Raw genomic sequence first — 25,615 nt, 5'->3', positions numbered from 1 at the left:
GCCATGAGCATAATGACCTGTCTTCCATATCTGAGTGTTGGTTTCACTTCAGCATTTTTTGAAAACAGTTTTCGAAATGGGAATGAGTGTATTTCTTTGGGGATTCTGAAAAAACCCTTTTCTATATGCATTTTAACTCTTCTTTGAATTTCATAAAATCCACTCCTTTCTGTCTCATCAAGGGAAGAGGGGTTGTGATTGAAGACTGAGGCAGAAATATTGTTGAGTACCTCAGTCTTCTACTTGTCCGTTGTTACCAGTTTTTTCAGTACTGTTGGTGTGGGGAGGTACACCTCTGACATTCCTTTTCTGGTTAACCTACCTGTAGAAGCCTTTCTTGTTATTCTTTATGTCCCTTGCCATGTCCACTTCCAGCTTTGCCCTGGCCTTCCACACTCCATCTCTGCACAGCTGAGCTTTGTCCCAAGTTACCAGTCCTTGCTTCCTCTGCATGGGCATTTGCTTCTTTCACTTTAGTTTGACCAACAGTTCTCTACTCAACAACACTCACCTCTTACTTTCCTTACCCAATTTCTTGCTCCCGGGGATTAGTAACTCCTGTGTTCTATGGAATACTTCCTTAGAGATCTGCTATCTATGTAATAATAAATATCTAGTAACATATAAATGGCATACCTAGATTATTAATAAAAACTCAATAAATGCTATCTTAAAATATCAAATAATAATAAATACTTAATAATAATTAAGGTTTTTCTTCTTTTATTTTTCAGGTAACTGGAGTTGTGGGCAGAGCAGAGCTTTTATCATCTATTTTTTTCCTAGCTGCTTTTTTGTCATACACAAAGTCTAAAGGTCCAGATAATACCATAGGTAAATGATTGACAAATAGAGATATAATTTAGTTTCTTTGCCACTGATAAAAATGCTCTTAGAACCATAATAGAGGTGAACTGGTTATTCAGCAAGTGTGTACCAAAACTCCTTCAGAGCCAAGATACCCATATAATACTACTTTCCATTATAAATTGCAATTTTTTTTTCCCAAGACTTAGGCATTTCTTTAATGTCTTCTTAGTTTTATAACACCTACCCTAGGATATTCTTGCACTGAATTTTATTACTGCAATTTAAGTGGAAGTGTGCTGAGGTGCCTCAGATGGTCAGTCACAAGTAAACTCCAAAGTTTCAGTGCAGATAAAGGAGGCTTCCATCTTTGCCAGAGTCAGATTGACATAGTGAGAAGCCATGATCCCTATAAAGTATTCCACTTGAAAAAGTGCTCTGGTGATTTAGGAAGTACTGAGATATTTTGTTTTACTTATTATAAATTAGTCTTTTACCCTTAATTTATTTTATTCATTTTAAGGGAGGCAATTTTAATATTGGTGCATGTGTATTATTTTCTGTAGAGCAAAAGTGGTCATCTTTCATAAGACATTACATATGCTAAAAATATTTGCAGAACATAGCATATTCAGATGTGAGGAGCCAAAGCCTTCACTTTTTAAAGTAATTTACTTTATTAAATATGTTTTTTGTAAGATGGAACATTTTCAATATCTTCTTTATTTGCAGTGTGGACACCAATTGCAGTGACTGTATTTCTAGTAGCTGTTGCAACACTGTGTAAAGAACAAGGAATAACAGTGGTGGGGATATGCTGTGTTTATGAAGTCTTTATTGCTCAAGGGGTAAGCTGTTGAAAAATAAAGTGGATTTCTGTTATGAGACATTAAGTACTTTGAAGCATCATATTTGGCACTGATCTTTCTCAGTTAAGGTTAACTCAATATTTCTGTTACATTTTTCAGATTTTTTTGAGTCAATTCATTTTTGACAGTTAACAGTGAGGGAATCAAATAATTTCCAAGTTGTCCTTTACGTACCATGTGGAGATGTTAGTAAATATACTCAGTAAAGACTTGACAGGTCGTAATGGAAGCCTTTGGTTTTAGCTGACTGAGATTTGCAAATCCTAACTTGTAACAGTCTTGATTAAAGTTTGAGGTGCATAAAGGTGGAGGATTATTTGGTTTTAATCCCTGTAGTAAAAATAGAGAACATACTATATACAAATTCATTTCATCATTTTCTATTGAGTAACCAAATGCTTTAGAGTAGTTCTATTTGAATAAGTAACATTCTTAAGGAATTTGTTGTTCTAAGAATACTGTTATCTGATATATTTCATTTTAAGCATTGATAAGCCTTTAAATTAATAGTGACTTTTCCGTAAAGAAACGAGGTTCTCCTGCAATTAAATAATTCTAGACTTTTCAATAACCAAAATAAATTAAAAATTAAAATTTAGCATTCCATATTTTAAGAAAATTTTATAGTTATTTCTTAATTGCTTGCCGGAAAATTTTGCCAAAAATGCGCCAATAAAAGCCAAAAGATTGTCAATCCTGGGGACACATAATCAAGGCTGAAATACCAGAATCACATAGATGTCTTAGTAACTATTGCCTTTGCAGGTCTAGTGAATTAAAATACAATTTTCTAGCTGGATTTTTAAGGAAATCACCAGTATGTGACTGGTTTTCAGCCCACTCTTCCTTTCTTTTAGTAACTTTTGATCTGATCTTCAATTTCACTGAAGTTTAATAAGATTGTGTTAGTCAGTTGAGTAGGAAAGATAAAATGCAAACTGAGGCTTCTTAAAGCACAGGTGTCACATGAACTTAGATTTTTACCTGTCCTCAAAAACTTTTCAGTTTGTCTAGTTTAGCCAGCCGGTGTATGTGAATCAATAAATCGTCACCAGCAGAAGTCATGAAGACAAAGGGAAAGAGGTACACTGAGAAGAAATTAGCTTATGTAATGGGAACCTGTGCAAGGTTATGATGTTCATGAGGCAAGGAGGGATGACTTACTGCAGTAGTGGCATAAAATATAAAGCCAGGGCTAATCAGAAAGCAAGTAGTATTTCTGTCATTCATAAGGACTTTTGTTTATAGGGCGAGTTTTCAGAGGGGCTGATAATTCTGAAAATAGTGATTTTTCTTCTTGAGAGTTCCTTTCGTGGTTTTGATTCATTTGTTCAAGCCTCTGAAGATGGTACAATTTTTTGATCTGTCAGCACAAAATAGCTATGGGTGTACAGGTTCAGCTGTGATAGTGTTAGCAAGAATACTTGACTAGTTTATTAGAATGGAGACCTGATTTTGGGGACTTTTCATGAAGGTACTAAGAAGCTGAATTAATTAACTATTGGGAGCAGACGTTTACAGAAAACCAAGGAAAAATGTATTAGGTAGCTCATATTTATCTAAGGAACTAATGAGTACCCTGTCTGATTATAAACCATTTTTTAATTTGCAGTACACCTTGCCAGCATTATTGGACACAGCTGTACAGATTCTTCGAGGAAAGGGCAGTATTCCTTTCTCTATGCTCCAAACACTGTTGAAGCTCATAGTCCTAATGTTCAGTACACTCCTGCTTGTAGTTGTCAGAGTCCAGGTTATCCAGTCTCAGCTTCCAGTGTTTACAAGGTAATAGTAAAGTGCTTCTTATTTACAGTTGTTTATAAATAAGATGTGACTTAATGAAGTCAGAATGAAATGGCCAAAAATATATGAACTTACGTGTTATTCACCTGTTTCAATATTATTATTCAGTGTCTGTACAATATTGCATTTTTTGTGAAGTTGCTAAATGATATATTTCAGCAACTGTTGAATAAAATGTTCAAAATACTGAGGTATCTGAGCAGGCAGCCATTTAAAAAAGTTTACAGTTGATAGTTCATCTTAATAATTCAGAAATTACATGTCTTACTGCTTAAATATTTTTATTGTCTCTTTATTTGAACCTTGTCTGAATTTTCCAAACCTCTTAAATTTTTCCTCTTCTACATACAGAATATATTTTACATTTTATGTGTGTACTATGCAGAAACCATGGTTGTCTTCAGATAGACTACTTGAAGATGTATATGAATGACGTTAGAACTGAAAGACTAATTTTTCTTAAGCTTGAGCAATGTAGAAACACAAGAATCTAGAACTGTCCCTGAAAAATTGAGACAAACTATTAAAAACATGAACAAGGACCACTGAACTCAACTTGAGGTGTAAATCATTCTGTTTCTTCAAACTTATGTTGATTATATCCCAAAACAGTTTCATAAACATGGAGGAGGCTCTGTCCCTCTCTTCAGTGAATCACTGTGCATGGTTTCACACCTGACAAATGCAGGAAGAGTAGGATATTTTATGTCTGTAATTAGTAATTCTAGCTATGACTCTAAAGTTTGCCACAAAGTGAATCAACATCATATCTTTCTTCATTAAAAGCTCCTTTTTCTCCTTTCTTTTGCTTTAGGTTTGATAACCCAGCCGCTGTTAGTCCATCCCCAGCAAGACAGCTGACTTTCAACTACCTCCTCCCTGTAAATGCTTGGCTTCTTCTCAATCCCTCAGAATTATGCTGTGACTGGACAATGGGAACTATTCCTCTTGTGGAGTCTTTGTTAGATGTTAGAAATATTGCCACCCTTACCTTCTTTTGCTTTCTGGGATCTTTAATGGTCTTCAGTCTCCGATACCCCGGAGATTCCTCCAAGACAGTACTGATGGTATGAATGATGCCCTGGTTTTGTCCTTTTGTTAAGAGCAAGTGGCTCAGGTTCTATCATCACATGTGTAATCTGCTGTGACCCAGAGATACTATGTGTATCTAGCCTTTTAGGCTAGAATGAACACATAAGAGGAAAATTGTCTGGTGACAAAACTGCTAAATTGCAGTTAAGTGTGTGATTCTGTTAGAGATGAGAATAAATATGCCCCTTGTTATGTATTTGTAAACTGTATTGCAGCCTTTCTCAGATATTCAGAGCTCAACTGGCACATGGTGGCTTTCAATAGAATTTAAATGTTTCAAGGACCAGAATGCATTTTCATCCTGCAAGCTGTCTACTTTGTTTAAATGTCAGTAGTCATGATATGTATTTAGCAAAAGATTTGATTTTCTTTCTCATAGGTGTAAAAGAAAGGACATATTTTTGCATTTAGGAATAAGTTTCCTCTTTTGTTATTGTTGTTTTGTTTTTCTTCTATAAGTTGTTTTCATATTATGAAAAACTAATTTTGTCAAGCTGTAAGATCAGTTCTGTGTCTGTTCAGTATTATATATAATCTTAAAACTGAGATGGATTAACAGAAAAGAATATTTTGAAAGAAATGGGAGGGATCAAAGGAGCTGGTATTTTTGAAAAAAAAAACAGTCATCAATTCTTGATTCCATTGCAAATTTTTGCAAGGTGAATGATAACCTGATACCATACTTTTTTATTAGTTCAGTGATGAAGTTATGCATACAAATAAATTGCATGCATTTATCTTAGTCTGCTTCAGAAATAATGCATTTTTTAGTATGTTAATCAGCAAACAAAGTTTCAGATGGGTGGAAATATTTATGCATAACCTAAGATTTAAGTAGTTCTTTGCTAAGCAGCTGGCAAATTTTGATGCACTTCTAAAAGACCTAGCATTATAGTTCTGACTCATATGTTTTCTTCTTGTCTTGTCACTGGAGCAAGGCAATATATTTCCCTAGAAGACCAGTGAAAATGGTATCTAGTATTGCTGATGAAATTTCTTGTCTTGAATTTGGAAACTGTGTATGAAGAGAAGAAATTATTTATATAGTAAATGTGCAAGGTGACATGCTTAGGAAATAAGTGCCCAGCACTTCAGATATGCAGAGTAGTTGCATTTTCCTCCTTATATAAGCTGAGGCATAAGTTTTTCTCCACTGCACTGTTGGCAGGAAAAATGTGTGTCAGGTGTGGTTCACTTTTTTTATAGGACAGCTCCTGAATATTAAGGCTGTTTATTTCCCTGCATTTCTGTTTATTCCCTACCTGGTGAAGTTCACAAGAGGAAAGGGTTAATGGGTGTTTTAGCATACATTGGTGTAAGTCAGCTAGGTTTTGTTTGAGGGTGGTATTTTTATACGTGTTTTTATTATTTCAAGTGGGTTTTATAGGAAGGATTTTTTGAGGTCATTCACTCTGGCATGCAAGCCTCAATGTCACCTGACACAGTATAGTCCTGGTTTAATGCAAGTTGTTTTCCTTTAATCTATACCTATGCTGTGTATATAAATTTCAATATTATGCTGATTTTCTTCAGCATTGAAGTGCCTGGGAGCAAATTTCATAGGAAATGGGAATGCAATATTTTATATTAAATATTAATGGTTATGTGCTACAAAATGAAACTATATGATAGGCCAAAGCCTATTACTCCCTTTCAGTAAGCCATTAATATCCCCCAAGTAATCAATGCATTCTGTATGTTGCAAGGCTCTGTTGTGTTTTTGTTTTCATGGAGCTTAATGAAATGCTGTGGATCAGCAGCTGGGCTGTGTTAATGATCCATGTGCATATTCTTGAAATATCCTTGAAATACGAGATAAAATCTTAAAGTTTTAAATCAGTGTTGCATTTTTATATATGTAATCCTGGGTTGATTTTCAAACTGGATTATTTAACTGTTTTAGCATGGAAGAAGCAGTTAATGTCATGCTTAACTCTAGGCAGCCAGTTGTACTGAAAGTTTCTAGAAAATTCCTCTTTCTTCAAAGAAAAATTCCATTTCTGTAGGTTTGTTTTTATGGGGTTTTTTTTTTGGTAACTTGAAGGCAAGATATTTTGAAATCATTATTCATGTCTTTTCTGGAACCAGAGTTTGGAAATCTGCTACTTAACAGTCATTCAGGACTTAAAGCAACTGGTCATGTCCACTTTCTTTGCAACAGATGGATTTCTTTGTCTCTTAATAAACACAATTTTTGATAAGAAGTGAGTCCCCAACCTAAGAACTACAATCGTGCAGTTCTTAAATTCATTGTTATTTCAGATACATTGGGGTACTCTTTGCACTCTGTCCAAAAACTGCTGTTTATTCAGTGATTGATTCTGGCTTTGTTATTCACATTTCTTACAGAAACACACAACAGACTCTATTGTACTGTAAAAATAGCTGCTTTATGCCTCAAATAAGCTGATATAAATTTTTAATTGTCAGATAATGTCCAAGGTTTTACGCTGTCTTATTTCTGTATCTGGAAATCTTACTAAAATTGTTTTGAATTTAATTAATCTGTTTATTTGTCCTTTTTGCAGTATAGTAAAGCAAATATACTTCCAAGCCCTTAAGTAAGGAATAGAATAATTTGCAGGTTCCTACTTGCTATATTCAATGTGAAACAGATCTGAATATTAAAAAAGACCGAATATCTACTATTTATGTCTGGTTTTATGGGATTATTTTTGTAATTTTTAACTTGTTTCTTGGGTACAGCTTGTCACTGCCAATATCTTGATTACTAATGTTGTTTGTATTTCCTTTCTAGGCTCTCTGCTTAATAGTGCTACCATTCATTCCTGCGTCAAACCTGTTTTTTCCTGTTGGATTTGTAGTAGCAGAGCGAGTGTTATATGTTCCTAGCATGGGATTCTGCATTTTAGTAGCACATGGATGGAAGAAATTATCAAATAAAAGGTAAATAAATTCATACTGATAAAAGCCCTAATGGGAAAGTTTGCATAGCCATAAATATGGTTGTCTTCTATGAAAATAATTGATGAGTGTAAATCAAAACTGGTTTAACTTTATTCAAAGTTGATTACTGACTGAAGTTTATACAGTGCATGTGAGTCAGCCAACTAAAGTTGCTGAACATTTAATCAGTAAAAAATTAAATTTTCGGAAATGTCATGCTAGGAATGGATATCAGAGCCATTCAGTATTTTTTAAACAAAACAATTCTTTGGTTAACAATTTCTCCTTAAAAATTGTGCTCTAAAATCATGTTTTGTACACACTTTTGTGTTTTCTGATATCTTTTGCCTTGACTTGGACATACCTCCCACTGATGCTTTACCCTTTGCCCAGTGGTATCCTAATGCCAGTTCAGATAAATGGAAAGGCAGAAATTTGCAGTCTATGTTGTCTGCTATTGTTAGAGATGAGGCCTTGCAGTAAAATTTACACTAACTGGTGCTGCTGAAGCTGACAGCACTGGATAATGAGAAATTAGTGATATATTGTGGGAGTGTGGATTTCTCACAAATCCCACTACAAGGCAGTAAAAATAGAAGTGATGTGAAAGAAAGAAAGGAACCAGGAGAGGATGGCTGGGGAGAAAAATTAGGCAGCTAGTGTCATTTACTACAAAAATATTGGAAATCAGTTCTCTAAAATGAGAAAGAAAAGGTTCCTTGCTTTAGAAATATGTGGAAAGAAGAATTCCTATAAGCCTGATGGGTTTACAGATTACTGTATATGACAGTTCTTACTGATCACTTTGGTAGTATTTTAGAATTACTCTCTTAATTTTACAGTTTCCCTTTTTTAGTATTTTTAAAACCAAACATGGTAGACAAAACATGCATTTTGTTTATCTTAGAAGTGGATGGGGAAAAAACTTGCAGTTTTTAGTAAACTCTTGTGAAATAGGTAGCAGAGTGAACAACTGTTCATAAGTCAAATGTGGGAAATAGTGGTTAAGGGTGAACACCTGCATGTCCACTCCAGAATGAGATTTTTTTTTAAATAAATAGTATTCATAATTGTGGGAAGAAATTAGAATCCAGAAACAAAATGATCAGCATGTTAAAGTGTATGTTTTAGATCTGTCATATTTCAACTCCAGAAAAATAAACTGCACAAAATGAAGGTTATTCCTGACAAGCTTGTCACAGAGAGTGACCTTTGCCCCAGTTTGCAGCTTTATAAATAAAATTGCTAGAAAAACACTAAACCTTTCTCCTACTTAGATATTCCAGTAGCACTAGGATTACATTTGCTTATGGAAGACTGGGTAGTCTCCACAGACCTCTCCATTAAGGTGTGTTCTGCAGTGTGGGAAAGATTTGCAATGTGTGAAGTAAAGAATATGTGTGGAATTGTCTGATGTGAAACAAAAGTATGAGAGGATTTTTTAGTTGCTTTTTTCATTTTTTAACATTTTGTTAAAAATAGTGTTTTGGAGAACCTCACTTTTTGGCATCATATGTATTGTCCTAAATTACAGATAAGTTTTAAGAGAAGTAAAATTTTTGTGAACATTCTATAAAAATTCTATTGTGTTGTGTGAATTGGACTTGTTCTTATTAAGGGACTTGCATGAGCATAACAACAAAAGCAGGTAAACAAAATTAATTATAGATTGAACATATTTCCTTTCAAACTCTGGAGCGTGCTGATCACAAATGTGGTCCTTTGTTTGCCTTTTAGCATATGATATACTTATTCTAATAAAAATTAGAATTGCTGATGTGCTTACAACAAGTCTTTGTTTTATTTAATAGTGTACTAAGAAAAATTTCTTGGGTTTGTTTGGCTGCGGTGCTGTTCACTCATGCCTTAAAAACACTGCACAGAAACTGGGACTGGGAGTCGGAGTACACTTTGTTTATGTCTGCTTTAAAGGTACTGTATTCTGTTTGGAAAGGCTAATGGGAAGTTCTTGTTGCTGTTCTTAAGAAACTGCAGTGGAACATGATAAAAATTGACAAAAATTATGCCTGTTTCAGCACATTAATTTCTATATTGATATATTGATTAATTTCTATGTTATCAATTTCTATATTGATATTCTATATCTCCTTCAGCACATTAATTTCTATATTGAGAGTATTGACATCTAATTAGTTGCTTTTGGGAATGCTTTAAAGGAAGTGTGATGCACACATAGAAATTCATGCAGAAAATAGATGATAATTTTTAATTCATTCTCTTGTCTGGATGAAAGCCGGATATGTTTCAGTTCAAAAAGTTTGAGACATAGAATTATTTCTTCTAAGTTCATACGGCATGATAAGGCAATTTGCAAAATATCCCATAACAGTTAAAATTAATTTTAAGATGATTGGTATTTCTAAGAGCAAATAACTAAAACAAATTGATGTTGCACAACAAGATCAATGTAATCATTCTTGTATGTAGTGTTCTGTTATTCTTTGCATATAGAGGCTTGATGAAATCTGTCATTTGCAATACATTTTTATGTCTTAAGATATTGTTAAGAGAAACTCAATTGTTAAGTAATTTTAACTTAATACCTTATGCTTTGGTATCTTTTTCTGGGTTTAGGTGAATAAGAACAATGCAAAACTATGGAACAATGTGGGGCATGCATTAGAAAATGAAAAAAATTTTGAAAGAGCTCTGCAGTTTTTCATACAGGCCACACAAGTGCAACCAGGTAAAGCTTTAACTAATTGCCATCTCTTCACTCCTGGTATTTCAGTATACTTTAGCTTACACTAACAGCTTCTCAATAGACTGTTGTGCTTCAGCTGAACTTCAAAGTCAAACAAAGTCATATAATAAGTTAATTGATCTCAGGGTTTTAAAAATAAAGTAAAAAAGTCCTCCAGAAGAGATTTCTGTCTATAAAAAGCTGCAAATACTTTCAAAACTATTTCTTGTATGACATTCTTTATGAATTAACTTGAACTGTGATTTCCTAATGGAGTATAAATATGGCTTTATTTTTTTTACTCAAAACTAAGGAAGTGTGTAAGAAAATGAAAAATCTAGAAAATAATAAAATGCACATTTAATCCATTTTACATATTGTTACAAAAGAAGTTCTAGGTATTACTGGACAATCTTTCCTTTTAGAAGATTAATAAATAACCTTCAATTTATATGCCTCTATTATAGCAAGAAATTAGATACAGGGAAGTATGATAGGACCTTAAACTTTTTACAGTTTTAATTTTACAATCCTTCATTAACCAGTTCCTGGTAAAATTAGTAGCTTCATAATTAAGATGAAAACTGATAGAATTGCTTTCTTCTTTTAGTGATGGAGATGTTTCATCAGAAACATCTGTATTTCACACTACTCTGTACACAGAAGTGTTTAATTTCATGATACTAAGTGCATGGAAATATTTTAAATTTCATTCTTTTCTTTATTAAGATGATATTGGTGCCCACATGAATGTAGGAAGAACTTACAAGAACCTAAACAAAACAAAAGAAGCTGAAGAATCATATATGATTGCGAAATCATTGATGCCACAGGTAATTAGGGACTTCATCTACCACTGCAGCACAGTACCTCTATTTCTGATACAATTTTTGGTTTTTTTCCTCTTGCTTTGTGTGGCTGTCTACTTTAAAGTTTATCAGTGTTCTTTTAAAAGCTATCTATGAAAAAATAGGCTGTATACTCATGGCTGTTAAAAAATGCTAACTTGGAACTCTGCTATAAATGTTTTAATTTACTTTTTATAATACTGTGTTGTGTTTTGGGGTTTTTTTTTCTGAAATTTTGGTTATAAAAAAAAGCAGCAGCCAAAACCTACAGTTTCTAGTAACAATTGGTTTATTTTCACTCACAGCTAATACATTGATGATGACTGAGTTTTTGAGCCCTTCAGAGAAGGCTTAAATACAGCATTGAAGGTTGGAGAAGGTAGCCACAGCAGCAACAAAAAAATTTGGCCTGAATATGTTATTATAAACATGTGTTTTGTTACCTTTTCTATTTGTTAAATTATATTTATACCGAGGAAATTTTACTTGTTCAGGCTGTTTAGAGTAAAAGATAATAGTATTTTGAAGAATGTGTGAAGGTAATAAAAGCTGTGGTGAAAATGAAACTGGCAACAAAAATGAGCAGCCCGTTGAATAGAAGCATGGCATTTAGAAGTCTGTGAAATACTGTTTCTGTGAAACAGTGGGAAGATTCTAAATGGATAACGTATAAACAGTACAGCAGTTGCAATGTCATAGGATTTTCATCTCTCCTCACTACTTTTCATTTTCTCTATCAGCTGGCAAATCATTGGCTGTAAAATCTTACTTACACTTTTCTTAGGCTGAAGGGTCATAAAAAGGAATTAAAATGTCTGACAGAATCTCAGTTTATGCTTTAGGAAACATCTTCATCTGACTGGGGAAAGTTTTTCAAGGTCTGTTTGGTTTCAAATGGCTATCTACATGAACCAAATTAAGTAGCAGCAGAACTTAAATATTGTACAAATTTTTTATTCTTTATTTCTATGAAAACATAGATAATATTCTATTTATTTTTGATATGATTTTTCTGGGAAAGAATTACTGTTCTTTGTCATTATCAAGAGCCTACACAATACTGTCCAGTAGTACCCTAAAACAAATGTGGCAGAGTGAAAAGGAGTTCTATACTGATCATCTTTAATATTTCTCCTCATCTGTGTTTGGTAATGTATTGTCTTTGACAGATTATTCCAGGGAAAAAGTATGCAGCAAGAGTAGCTCCTAACCATTTAAATGTTTATATCAATCTTGCAAACTTAATTCGAGCAAACGAATCTCGCCTCGAAGAAGCGGATCAGTTGTATCGACAAGCAATTAGTATGAGGCCGGATTTCAAGCAGGCTTACATCAGCAGGTATATTTTCTAATTTTAGAGATACATATTCTTGAGTAAACTTGTTTGTATTTGTAGTACTATGAACACTATTCAGTTTGTACAGTTCAATTAGCTTCTGAAATTGTTTCATTTCTAAGTGAGAAGATGAAGATTTGGGATGATAATCAATTATTCATTACAAGTCTGTTCTTTTAAATTCCTCCTTCAAATGGCATATTTCCATGTAGATTCTGTATTCAAACATTATATAGAAAGACACTTCCATTAGATTTCTTTATGAATCTCTAACTCTAATTTCTAACCTCATAGTTTAGTTTTGAACTAAAAAGCTTTTGGTTAGTGTGAATCGTGGAGCTTTCTTTATACTTTCTTGTTAAAGATGGTCCAGAAAATGCAAGTCGTAACTATTTAGTTGACATTATTGCATTTTAGTTAATAGTTATGTGGATGTGGGTATTGAGGCTTCTGTCCACTGTTTTGTTCGTTTTGATTCCCACTGGGATGTTCAAGAATGCCTGAACTATAGCTTTGCAGTGTAATTACAGAGCCAAATCAGGCACCCTTGATCAGTTCCTTTTTGATCACCCTTTTTGTTCTTGTCCTGCTTATGCATTTGTTGTATACAGGTTTTTGAGAACTGAAAGCTTTAGGAATAGAATGTAAAATAAGGTCTTGTATTGTTTTGTGCTTAAAACTAAATAAAAAAACACTGTTATCTGATGCCTACTGTCTGTAGGAAGACAAACTTTAAAAAAAAACCTGTCAATTCTTATATGGATAACAAGAAAAGTATCGTTCTTCAACAGGGGAGAATTACTTCTAAAAATGAACAAACCTCTGAAAGCTAAGGAAGCTTACCTTAGAGCTCTAGAACTAGACAGAACCAATGCAGACCTGTGGTACAACTTGGCAATTGTTTACATTGAACTGAAAGATCCAACAGAAGCCCTGAAGAATTTCAACCGAGCTCTAGAACTCAACCCAACACATAAACTGGCATTATTCAACTCAGCGCTGCTAATGCAGGAATCTGGTATGTTAATTGTCCCTTCTGTGCTTATTGCATGTTTGCATTTATAGGATCCACACTGTTTAGTTTTTTATTAACTCTTTTGTTTTTGGAAAGGAGAAGTACACAGCATCATCAAAAAAGAAGCTATTTATTATAACTTTGTTATTTTTTAGTATATGGAATTTGTGCAAAGTGTACATACACCTTAGCTGATCAGCATCTTTAATACAAGCAATATATTTTACAATATATCTTACACATATAAAGAATAGTGTTACTCAAACATCTTCAAAAGAATACCTATATCAACTTTAAAGATAGTAGTTAGTAAAGTACATTTAATACCTGGTTTGCATTTATAGTGATTGATTTAATTATTGACTCAAAAATCTAGCTTACATCTCTGGGCTTAAATCCTGCTCTACAAATAGGAATGTTTTCATAGGTTTTTCTGTAATACTGCTAATTAGGATGAATTCAGTTGGACTTTCATGAGTTTGTTTTTTCATCTGTATAGCTCTGTGGATAAGGGTGAGTCCTTAGTGAATTAAGGCTGTTGCAGAGAGTATTTGGCAGGTGAGCTGCTTTCCCTTTTGTTAAAATGGTAAACTGCCCCTAAGAAAGATAAAACAGAGTTGATTGAAGCTGAAGACACTTAGTAATTTTCCATCCCTTATCACATTGTAAATTAGGTAGTTCAAGACATGTCTTGTTCCTTTTCTGTGGAAGTACAAGCAGCTTCAAACAAGCAGAAGTACTAACTATTTAGCATTCACTTTTTCATACTAGAAGGTGCAATATTGTTTCAGGAGGTGAAAGAGGGCAGATTAAAGCAGCTCCCCTATCCTTCAGTAAGTCTTTGTCTGGAATTTGTTACTAAAATACGTTCACTGTACTATTCAGTAAAATAGCACAGACCACAGGCATGTCTAGCTAATCCTGGTATTGTCAGATAAAATTGTTTTACTAAATCTTTCTTAAACTTCGATGCAAATTAAAGTATAGGGGTTACAGATTTTATTGTTTTGGTGTTAGAAGATATCTTAGCCTGGCTACATTAGAAGTCCCTCTATGTGCTCTCTAAACTCTTTCAATCTATCTTATAAAATGAGATCTTCCACTCAAAGTTTGCCTCTGTAAGAGCTGGTTTGTCAGAACTGATGTCTGTTCTGCATTCCATTTGCTCAACTGTGCATGAAAATAATTTCTCTTAAGCTTGTAGAGACGCCTTTTATATCTGTTATACCAAACATAAATATCATTCAACAGCTAATAGAGTAATGATGCTGAATTTGGCTAGAAGTCAACTGTATATAGTTTCATTCTATAAAGAAGGTAGATAACATTTGTTTTTGCTGTTACACAGCTATGATGAAAAATAGCTTTTAAACCCTTTCACTTCTACAGTTGCATTTTAATTTGTATAAGGACTGCATTTTACAGTCTAAAAATCCTTCAGAATAAATGTTTCAGGAAATATCTTGAGAATTAAATGCATTTTCTGTCACTTAGGTGATGCTCGACTTAGACCTGAAGCTAAGCAAAGACTGCTACATTATGTGAAAGAAGAACCACAGGATTCAAATGGATACTTCAATTTGGGTATGCTGGCAATGGATGATAAAAAAGACATGGAAGCAGAGGCGTGGATGAAGAAAGCTATAAGGTTACAACCCAACTTCCGAAGTGCTTTGTTCAATTTGGCCCTGCTTTATTCTCAGACAGGAAAAGAATTGATGGCTTTGCCTGTCTTGGAAGACCTACTGAGATACTACCCTGATCATACCAAAGGTCTGATTTTGAAAGGTGATATCCTTATGAACCAAAAGAAGGATATTGTTGGAGCAAAAATGTGTTTTGAAAAAATTTTGGAATTGGATCCCAAAAATGTACAAGGAAAACATAATCTTTGTGTGGTTTATTTTGAGGAAAAGGATTTAATAAAGGCAGAAAAATGTCTGGTTGAAACACTAGCACTGGCACCTCATGAAGAGTATATTCAGCGTCATCTAAACATAGTTAGAAGTAAAATTGCATCACTTGGTGCTATGGAACAGTCATCACTTCCATCAGATGGGACTGCAGCTACAGAAGCAAAAAAAAACTCATTTCAGAATTTGAAAGAAGCAAAAAATGAGAAGACAACCACCCAATCAACAGTTGATAATAAAGAGCACTCAAAAAAAAAGAAACCAACAGAGAAAAGCAGTGTGGACAAAGAGACTCCCAAAAAATCTACAAAAGAAATCAAAGACATTGAGAAAAAGAGAGTTGCTGCATTGAAAAGACTAGAAGAAATTGAGCGTATATTAAATGGTGAATAGTCTTTACCATGTCACAAAAGAATAAGGGGAGAATACTATTTTTAATTATTAATTTGTGAGCCAACTGGAAAGTGTTCTCAGTGCTTTGAAAATAGAAATAATGTTGACTGCATATCACTTATCAAGCAGCAAAAGGCATTACAATGCTCTATGTGAGAAAACCACAACTTTTAAATATGATGGAGGGATGGGTGGGAATTAAAGGATAAAGGGTTGAGAAAAATCTTCATGCAGAATCCTTAATAATGAGAAAATAGCACTCATAAAAGTCGTTGGTAGTCAAGGATATTAAGTAATGCTACTTTCAGTGATTCAGTGGAAGAATTCAATGGTGAATTATTGGGATAAGCCAGACACTCCTCCTTTCCCCCAACAAATCTGTTTGTATTCTCATTATCTACATTTCAGTTTAAACATCAGCTGAAATTTTTCTAGACCTGTGCTGTACAAGAAAAACAGTTTTTCTTTGCATTATTTGTTTCCAGAACTTAACAAATTCATCAAAATGCCACTGGATGTAGTACAGGAGGATGCAACAACACACTAAAATTTTCAGTTGCATTCTAAATATGGAATGATATTATTAACTTTTAGATGTTCTTTATTTACGATGCTAATAGTTTGCCTGGTAAGAAGTCTTACGGTGCTCTTAAGATCTTTAGACTCTGCTTTTTTATTTTAAAGGAAATGTGTGGGGTTTCTTCAACTGTCAATCATCTGATTGTTTTTAAAAACTATATTATGAAGGGTGGTTTCTTCCCCAGTTCATTGAATGCTGATAAATGCACTTTGGTACAGTAACCAGTATGCTATGCAGTAGTCCATTTTGTTGACTTTGTATCAATGGCTGTGGATTGACACCTTGGTGTAGTAAATTCTTCCTTGTATAGTAATCTGGTTTTACTATTTCTGTCATTGCAACAGTATTTCTATTCTCATGACTTTTTATGACACTAATAGAAGCAATGTTTGCTCAATGCAGTGCGATAATAATTAAACCACTGAATTTAGTCATGTTTAACACAAGACAATGTAGGTAGTGTCCTTTCAAATACTAAGTTCTATTGTTTTGATACTTTGTCTTGGGTGTGTGGTTTTTATTAAATATTTATTTTGACTACTAAAATATTCCCATTTACACTTTTTCACTAGTGCATCATTTTAATTTCTTACACGAAACAAAAATCTTTCAAATTTCAGTATTGCTTTTATTCTTATGCAATGCATATATTTTTGTTCAAATATGCTACCAATTACCTAAACCGGATGTTTTCCTTAATTCTCAGAAAGAAAAGAAGTGTAAGAGATGAGTTCACTCATAATTTTCACTGATCATTAAATCTAACTCTTACTCTTCATGTTTTGTCTTATTTCATGATGTGGAAGTATTCCTTAACAATTCTACCATTTAAACTTAATCCTTTCTGTACGTGCTCAACTTTCTGCCTCAGGCAGTAATCCAGCTGTAAGATGTAATAATAATCTCTGTGGGAGAGATCTTAAATGGGTAAAGGGCTTCCTTGCACAGACCTTTTATTCACTGCTTATCATTCTTAATGTTAGCACAACAATTGCTTGCATGGTAATAATGGCGGAGGGGGGGGAGGGGAATGTGTTTTGAAAAATGTTATTTACAAGCAGCTGACAGGAACAAATATATGTTGTGCAGCTGTTCATCATTCAAAAGAATATTTAAGTGCTGCTTTTAAAGAAGCGCTCGCAGGAATCTGTTGACCACACCTTGAAAATCACTTGTCTGTGAATAACTCAGATACTTGCACCTAAAATAGCGAGTATGTTGACTTTTATAGAAACATTAACTTGCATATTAAGTCTTCCTCCAAATCTTTGTTTTAGAAAATGATTAGCCATTGTTCTGGGCAAGATGAAGGAACCTTCATGTGAAAATGGCAGGAACTACATAGTATGAAAAGGTATTCTGATAGAGAATTTCAGGATTCTCCTCTCTTCCATATGAAGAGCTCCTCTTATTGTCATTGCCCCACCATTTTTATTTGGTGTGTAAATTGAAGAGGGGAGTAAAGACACGGTCTCAGTCTCTGCATCTGAGTCTCTGTCATGTCTCATCTTGACCATCCAAGTAGCTCTCTAGGTACTACCAAGAACTATTAGATTTATTGGTGCTAAAAAGTGCCATCACTTTTAACTAAAATCATCAGATGGATAGAAACTGAATGTTGCTTGATGTCTTTCAAGTCTGTTCTCAATGCTATTCCCCCTTTGTCTCTCTCAAAGAAATGTTAGTAAAAACAAGTATTTTGACTAACAAGTTGTATTTATCCTGTTAGGATGGGTCAGCCATTTTAAAATTAGGCTTTCACAAAAAAAAAGGGTTCATTAAATTGAAGTGACATAGCTTGTGAAAAACTATCAAAATAGCATTTACACATAGGAAAACCATCAAAAAGAGTAATTTTGGCTTTTTTTGCTTGCAGGTAGAACAGAATAATCAACAGGTATTTTTACCCCTTCTAGTTCAACCTGTCTTTTCCCGCCATCATCATGTGCAAGATGCCATAAATATCATCCCTTTTCAGACTTCCCCAATTTCACTAGACGTGCAATTAGGAATTTCTAAGAGTGGGACAGGCATACTAAAATAATTTGTAGCTCTCTATTCATACAGTGCAATTACTGTGGTTGCTGAAAAATGGAATGGATGTCTTATATCATCTTGGCATCCATATGCAAAATTTTTCCCACTTACACATACAGCTGCAGAGTATGCACTTTTAGTATTATACATATTTGTGCATGTGATTTGAGTACAGACGCGTGCATTTGTCAGATTATTTTTTGGATCTTTTGCAGGTGAGTATATGCATAGATAGACTTGTAAGCATATGGATTAATTGGATATGCATGCATATAGTTGGGACACTCGGATACCTAGAGACTGTGCAGTTGCAGAGGGGCAACAAAAAAGTACTTTAGTTAAACTTATTCATTCACTTCCCTGAATTCCTCCCATATCAAACTATGACAGCCTTGTAGCTCACATGCCTTTCTCAAGGGTGTGGACCTTTGGGCTGAGAATGCAGGTATCTTCCTGAAGTTTCTTATGGAAAGACTCAATGAAGATCAAAATAATACAGGGAAGTTTTCAGCCCATCCCAGTCTCTTGCAAGCTTTGCATTGCATAAAAGCTCCAAGAAGGGTCCTCATTTAGGTGAGTGTACATGGCTAGGCTTTTCCTTGCAAGTTTTATAATTCACTTCTGCCTGGCACAATGTCTGGAATTGCAGCAGAACCTGCTTCACCTGCTGCTATGTAACCAAAACTATGCTTGGACTTTGAGCCTAGGAATCCTGCTCTGTCTAGACAGAAACCTTGAGAACGGAAAGGCTGTTAGACACCTTCCACCCATCCTTTTCCTCACTTCCTTCCCATACAAAAATACAACATTCTGTGTAGTGTTTCAACTATAGCAAGAAGAACCTGTCCCCCAAACCTCCAACAGAGCTTATAAAAACATAAGACATTCCTTCTTGAAATCAAAATAACAGAGCTTAGTATGTTACAAATAATGCAATGCTCCATTTTGTTTTAAATAATCTTAGATAGATATGACATTTTTATAGTTCTGAGTAGTAGTGCAGTTAATATTCTTCGAAAAACTTTAAAACTGCTATCTACAGTCTAGTGCCTGTCTACAAAGTAGTGGTTTGGCATGTGGGTTATATGTCCCTTGCAAACAGCCAGAGGAAATCACATACAGGTATCAACTAACAAAAAGCAATAATGACAAAATCAAACCAGGGGAAGGAAAAAAAAAACCAAACAAACAAATCAAAGGACTTCATGCGTAATTATCTTGGTTTCAGAACAGCATATAAACTTTATAATTTTCCTGGGCTAGGAAATCATCCCAGAAAAACACATTTAACCTTCTCTGGCATGGTCATAATTTAAAAGATTGCTGGAAAGATAATTGGAATTTATGGGTACCATCTACTGGTAAGGAATTCTGTTTAGAGTAAAATTAATATCATGTCATTACTCCAGCATAATGCAAACAACTGTTAGCTGCTACATCTTTACCAGTATAAGAAAGACACTACCAAAAAAAAGGGAGTAAAAAATCCTTGTTCAGCTTGTGTCTTCACCAGTGCTTACAGAATTTAAAATGTCTTTTTCTAAATACTCATACAGAGGCACTAACATTACAGCAAATTTAGGGGTTACCTGCTTGTATGGGTGATTTCAGTCTTTTGTGGTTATGGACAGAAACAAAGAAATTAAAAGCTTGACTCGGGATGTTGCATGCACCACTACGCATTGGCATTGAGGAAAAATGTATATATACTTTCTGAAATTTTAGTTACTCATAGATCATATCACATTGTAGCAGGAAATTTGGTGTATATGATACAGTTTTGGAGGGTGATACAACTTAGATGATTTATATTGTGAATTCTGTAACTGGTGAACGTGAAGCCTTAAAGGACTCCACATAGTCATTGGAATAAAGCATGCTGTTCAAATATCCTACCCCTATTTAGCATATATGTTTGTTTCTCACATGTAATTATCAGGGTATTGTCTTTTTAAATAGGCATGGCAAGGTATTTTTAATTACATGAGTATTCATCTGCTCACAATGAGAGTAGGTGGAGGAGGAAAATATAACAATTACAGGATGTCTTACCAAAAGTAGAAGTCATAAATCTTGTTTTTTAAAATACCATCTAGAACATGCACTCACCTTGATTTCATTTGCAGTTGTTAACCCAGCCTTACACTTTAGTTGTACGTGAGCATCGTCGGAGCGCGATCTGTGGCGCCGACTCCCCAGTACCGAGAGCTGGCAGGAGATTGTGACACCGGGAGTTGACAGATTGGGGGATTAGTTGTTACCACTCCTTGGCCTCCAGCTGAATAATCAAGGTTTGCTTGTCTGTTTGGGTGCACTGCTCCTTTCATCTACAGGAACATCAGGCGTTATGGATGATTATCTCAGTTTGCAAGATACAGTAATTTTTCTGTTAATAAAAGTGGCTTAAAGGGAGCTTCTGAACTCCCTTTCTACCCCTTGAACAAATTTTGAACAGGTCTAGAATACTGGATTGTCTTCAACTCTATGCATACACTTTTATCAATTTTCCAGTATAAATAGCTACAAACAAATAAATAAAAAGAGTGGAAAGGAATGTGACAGCTTAAATCTCATGAAATTCAAATACTGGGCAAAAACATAAAAGAAGCTGAATTCTGTACTACTTCTTTAGATATATTTATGTGAGAGGGTTTTCATGATGTTACAGTATGATCTGTAACACTGACTACTATTTCTATAGTTCACACTGTATTTCTGCCCCTTACTTGGATGAATGTAGCCAAAGTTTTATTACAAATACTTAGGTTTAAATTTTCCATTCCAAGGATAATCCTTCAGATGGTTTAACAGATATTGCAAAGGAGCTAATTTGCATGTTCAGGAAAAGCAAAAATAAGTATAATTGAGTTTAAGGAGTTTTTTCCTTCTGATCAATATACGTGAAAAATTATGTATTTGACCAAAAAATAGATGTATTGCATGAAGATAAAAGCACCACAGACATTACAAAGATGCATAAAGATTTTTCAAAGATTTTCCAATTATCTGCAGTGGTTTATCTTGTACTAAAAAGGATCCTTCTTTCCATTGACTTCCTTTATATTGTGATTATTTAACTGACTGTAAGACCTTTTCCCCTAAATAACAGCTTTTATAAAAATTCAGAGTATAAACATGACTGATGATCCTTCAGCTTACAAACACAGGACATACTGACTAGAAAAACAGAAAACCACATAAAACAGAAAGCAACTGAAATGCAAGAAAGCAAATGGGGGAGTTTAGTTTAAAAATTAATAACAAAAAAACAAACACTGTTATCTTAGGCTGGTTTGTGTCTGAGTGTCTTAAGAGCCTTCTAACTTATGAGGAAATAAAGCAAACTTTTAACTCATCAATTACTGACAATCTCAACTTTGGAGTCTAAAAGCTGCATCATTTGGCTGGTTTTAGTATTTATGCTGCTCCTTCTTCAGCTCTAGATGAACCTGCATAAAGGGATTGGAGGTGAGATTGAATTTTAGTAGCAGTCTTTGCATTGTATTGTTTTTGATGTCTTTATGTTCTCTTTCCTTTGTTCTCTCTGTGGCAGTGATACTTTCTCACACTGCCAGTGTTCCAGGACAGAGGGCTGAAAAGAGGAGGTAACTGAAGGATTAAAGTCTTTATATATAATTAGTAAGCATCTTCAGTGTTCTGCTCTTTGCTTTTGGTTAAATGCATATGAACATATGTATTTATTTATGTATAGAAATTGCATATCTAAGTCTCTGCTAAAAAAGTGGAACACAATTATTTCAATATTCACTATGAAAAGTGCTCATTTTGCTTTATTATTCAAAACTCTGATTATTGTCCTTGGAACAGCAATGTAGAAAAATACCTACAGGGACTGATGGCCAAGTAACCGCTTCAGGTTATTACCCATTGTGAGGCAGCTACATAAATCACACAAATGATCAGCTAAAAGCAGATACTTACATAAATAAATTAGTACAGTTGTATAATATATAGAGCATAAAACCTTGTGGCTGTTTGATTTTTGCTGTTGTGTATTGTGATTGGATTCCTTTTGCTCATGATCTGGCAGGGTTTTGAGAAGGTGGGAGTTTCTGCTTCCAAGGGCAGCAGCTGTTCAAACTTGTTATCTACTGTTCATTATCACTTCAGAGGTGAAGGCTGCTATCTTTGTACTTCTTGGTAAATATATTGTTAAAATGTGGAACAGAGGGTTCATTTAACAGGCTAAACTAGAACACGATTTGCAAAAGATCGTGATTGTATCACTCCACAGATGAAAAAATTAGACAGAATTGTTCTGTGTTTCTATCCTGAATTCACCTATTTACAGAATGTTCTCTTCATAGTCCTGGTAGCAACTTTTGTATACCTTAGGCCAGTAACTATAAATCTTAAGCAACAATCCAACCCATGTTCTCCATGTGACAGGATAAATTGCAGTGCTCTAAATAACACCAGTGTAAGATGTAGCCTCTGACCTGAGAATCTTATCATCATGGAAGAATGTGATGATCTAAACCAGGAAATAAATAAAAATGGCATTTTCGTTACATATTTGGGACTAGCAAAAAAGCATCTAAGGTCTTACAAAGTTTCTTAATTCTACCAAAATATGACAGTCTTCATGATATTGTTTGTTAACTTTCCACCAAGCCTGTGATTTTCTTCTGAAGAATTTGCTTTTCTTCAACTGCTTAATTAAAGAGAAAATACTAATTTGCTTTTAAATGTTACAGTCAATTTCCATATCAAAGTTTTTTAGTTTTAATTCAGGATGATTATGCATAGATCCTGAAGCTTATGTACCTACAGTAGCACCAAATAGTGAAACTGCTGTGAAGACTATATTTGGAATATTGCAGGTACAACATGACTGGAAAGGCTTAAGTGGAATAATAAAAAATGAATAAGATTTTTGCACACAAAGGTACCACCAGTGAGTCAAGACATATATACTCCACAAATTACTGGATGCTTGAGTAAACACTAGATTAATATCACTTCCAACTTGCTTTACACTTTTTCTAAGCATTCGCTTTCAGGTACTGAAAGTGGGTTACATAGCCTGGTTTCATTTGGTGTGGCCATCTGAGAAGGAATTCTGCAGCGTATCCAAGGGGGCCAGGGGCTGTGGCACGTGATGTGTGAAGAGAGGCTGAAGCAGCTGATTCATTTTTTCCTCAAGAGACAGGACTTACAGGGGCTTCTTACTGCCATCTTCAACTCTGGGATGGTATTTGCACAGAAGCAAATAATTTGAAAGGTAATGAACACAAGCTGCAGCAAGGGTAGTTCTAAATAAATGCAAGAAAATAATTGTTCTCAGCATTGCCATTTGCAGATGATCCTGCTGTTCAGAGGCTCATCACCCCCTTGGCATATTGCCTTCTTCAGGCTCCTCAGCAGTCATGCCCTGGTGAGGACAGCACTGTGCTGGCCAACCACTTCAGCACAGCCAGAGTGAGACATTTTGCATGGCAGACACCACTGGGGCTAACTCCTGGTGTATGTGTTAGTATTCAAAAATGTACAGAGAAAGATAACATCAACTAAATTAATGCAGAGGCATTGCAAAGTCATGCATTACTTATGCAAGGATTTTCCAGAGAAGAGTCATGCAACTTGCAGTACAGATGAACAGGAAGTGACACTACTTATCTTAACAGCAGGCTGAATGACTTAAATGGATGAAAATTTTGTTGGTAAAAATAATATCTTTACAGAACACAATCAAATTTTGTGGTTCATTGCAAGATGTTAGGGTTGGTGAGGTATAAAAATTACAAGAAGCAAATAGCTACATTCATGAAAGTGAAGATCTGTAAAATGCCATGCAACTTTTGATTTAAGAAGGTACTATTGTGCAAACTCCCAAAACCTCATAGGACATACCAAGAGAAGAATCCACCATACACAGTTCCAAAACTTGTTCCTAAACTCTTCCCCTGACTATTTGGCAGCAGAAACAGTCAGGGATTCCATAAAGCTAAATGGACTTTAGGTCTGACCTATGCCATTAAAAATATTATTCTTAACTCCAAAATCATTATAGAAAAAAAGTAGAAATGTTTTGCTTGGAGTAACACAGTAACACCAATTATCTATTGTAACCCAGCTTTGGCTATATCAATATAAATGAATATCTTGTCTGTAATGTTTCTGACCAGAGAAATGTTTGGGATCTTTGACTTTGCAGGCACAGACTGGGTAAAAATGCTGAGGATATGATAAGACCTGGATATTTGTATGCATGCTGACCAGCAATTTTTTAGTTAGGTTATGAACCTGCAGAAAGTAGCATTATTTAAAATTATTTTTGATAAGAAATAGAGTATTTACAAGATTGTCTGTAAAAAAATCCAGCATATCAAAACTGGGCTTTCATGAAAAAAATAAAAAAAAGTATTTATTTAAAATTAAATGGAATGAAATAGCAGTAATCCATGTCTGGATCTGCAAAAGGCAGATTTTATGCACAGATATACTGAGACAAGTCAATGGACCACAGAAAAAGGTGAAAGTAAAACACTGTAAAGTTCTCACTCTATGTAAATTGAGATGTTATTTTTTGGTTGATTTAACAGATGAAAAAAACACCTGATACAATCTTCCTGAAATTGAGCTTGGGAGAAAATAATAGTTGAACTACAAATGACAAGAATTAATGGAATTATTAGAAGATGGATAAAAGCTTTCCACAGGGAAAGACAATTCTGCAATATCTGGTAGCACAGTAGTTACTGGAGATATTCCAAAAATAACTTGTCACTGAAGTCCTTTAATAACCTCAGTCATGACCACGGTGGAAATACAGTAAAAATACTGATTGCTTTTGTTGACAACACAAATTTGTAAGCATTGTCAATATAGGGTATGGTGTTGTATAAAAATTGCTTATTTCAACTGGATTAATAGAAATCAGATTAAATTCAATAATAGATAGTATAAGGTGATGCACCCTTCCCCTAAAAGGTGGGTCATCGCAACCCTGCTACTGGTATCCCATTTCTGTTGAAAGCTAGAATTTAGCAAAGAAATAAACTGGAAATGTACTTGGCTGTCCTGCATAACAGCAAGATTAAAAATTAGTGAATTAATTTAGCCCAAAAATGATGTGACTGTGTCAGAAAGGCAACTCCAATAGAAATAAAGACTCTAGTGATGCTACTCTGGAATACTTTCTTAGTTTTGATTGTCTATGTCCAAGATAAATAAATTAAAACTAAAATAATTACACAAAATCACTGCTGGATGGATAAGTAAAGAAGGAGGAATGTCTTCTGCAAAGAGCCAGAGCTTGTTATCTGAGGCTAAACAAGTGAAAAGGGC

The 25,615-nt window shown here is 34.4% G+C and overlaps 1 protein-coding gene across 2 annotated transcripts in view; it reads left to right on the top strand.

Moving 5' to 3' along the window:
* Positions 1–16,158, top strand: part of TMTC3 (transmembrane O-mannosyltransferase targeting cadherins 3) — a 29,106-nt gene extending 12,948 nt beyond the window's left edge. For both annotated transcript variants that reach the window (XM_054631173.2, XM_054631176.2), the window contains 11 exons: positions 735–834; positions 1,540–1,655; positions 3,289–3,461; positions 4,294–4,546; positions 7,330–7,478; positions 9,290–9,410; positions 10,074–10,185; positions 10,912–11,015; positions 12,200–12,369; positions 13,158–13,384; positions 14,876–16,158. In XM_054631173.2, coding sequence (XP_054487148.2) covers positions 735–834; positions 1,540–1,655; positions 3,289–3,461; positions 4,294–4,546; positions 7,330–7,478; positions 9,290–9,410; positions 10,074–10,185; positions 10,912–11,015; positions 12,200–12,369; positions 13,158–13,384; positions 14,876–15,687 — 2,337 coding nt within the window. In that variant the 3' untranslated portion in view covers positions 15,688–16,158. The remainder of the gene's footprint in view (positions 1–734; positions 835–1,539; positions 1,656–3,288; positions 3,462–4,293; positions 4,547–7,329; positions 7,479–9,289; positions 9,411–10,073; positions 10,186–10,911; positions 11,016–12,199; positions 12,370–13,157; positions 13,385–14,875) is intronic.
* The last annotated feature ends 9,457 nt before the right edge of the window (positions 16,159–25,615 follow it).

This window comes from Agelaius phoeniceus, chromosome 5, assembly GCF_051311805.1.
Source record: "Agelaius phoeniceus isolate bAgePho1 chromosome 5, bAgePho1.hap1, whole genome shotgun sequence".
Lineage (NCBI taxonomy): Eukaryota > Metazoa > Chordata > Aves > Passeriformes > Icteridae > Agelaius > Agelaius phoeniceus.
This window is presented reverse-complemented; position numbering and strand designations above follow the sequence as displayed.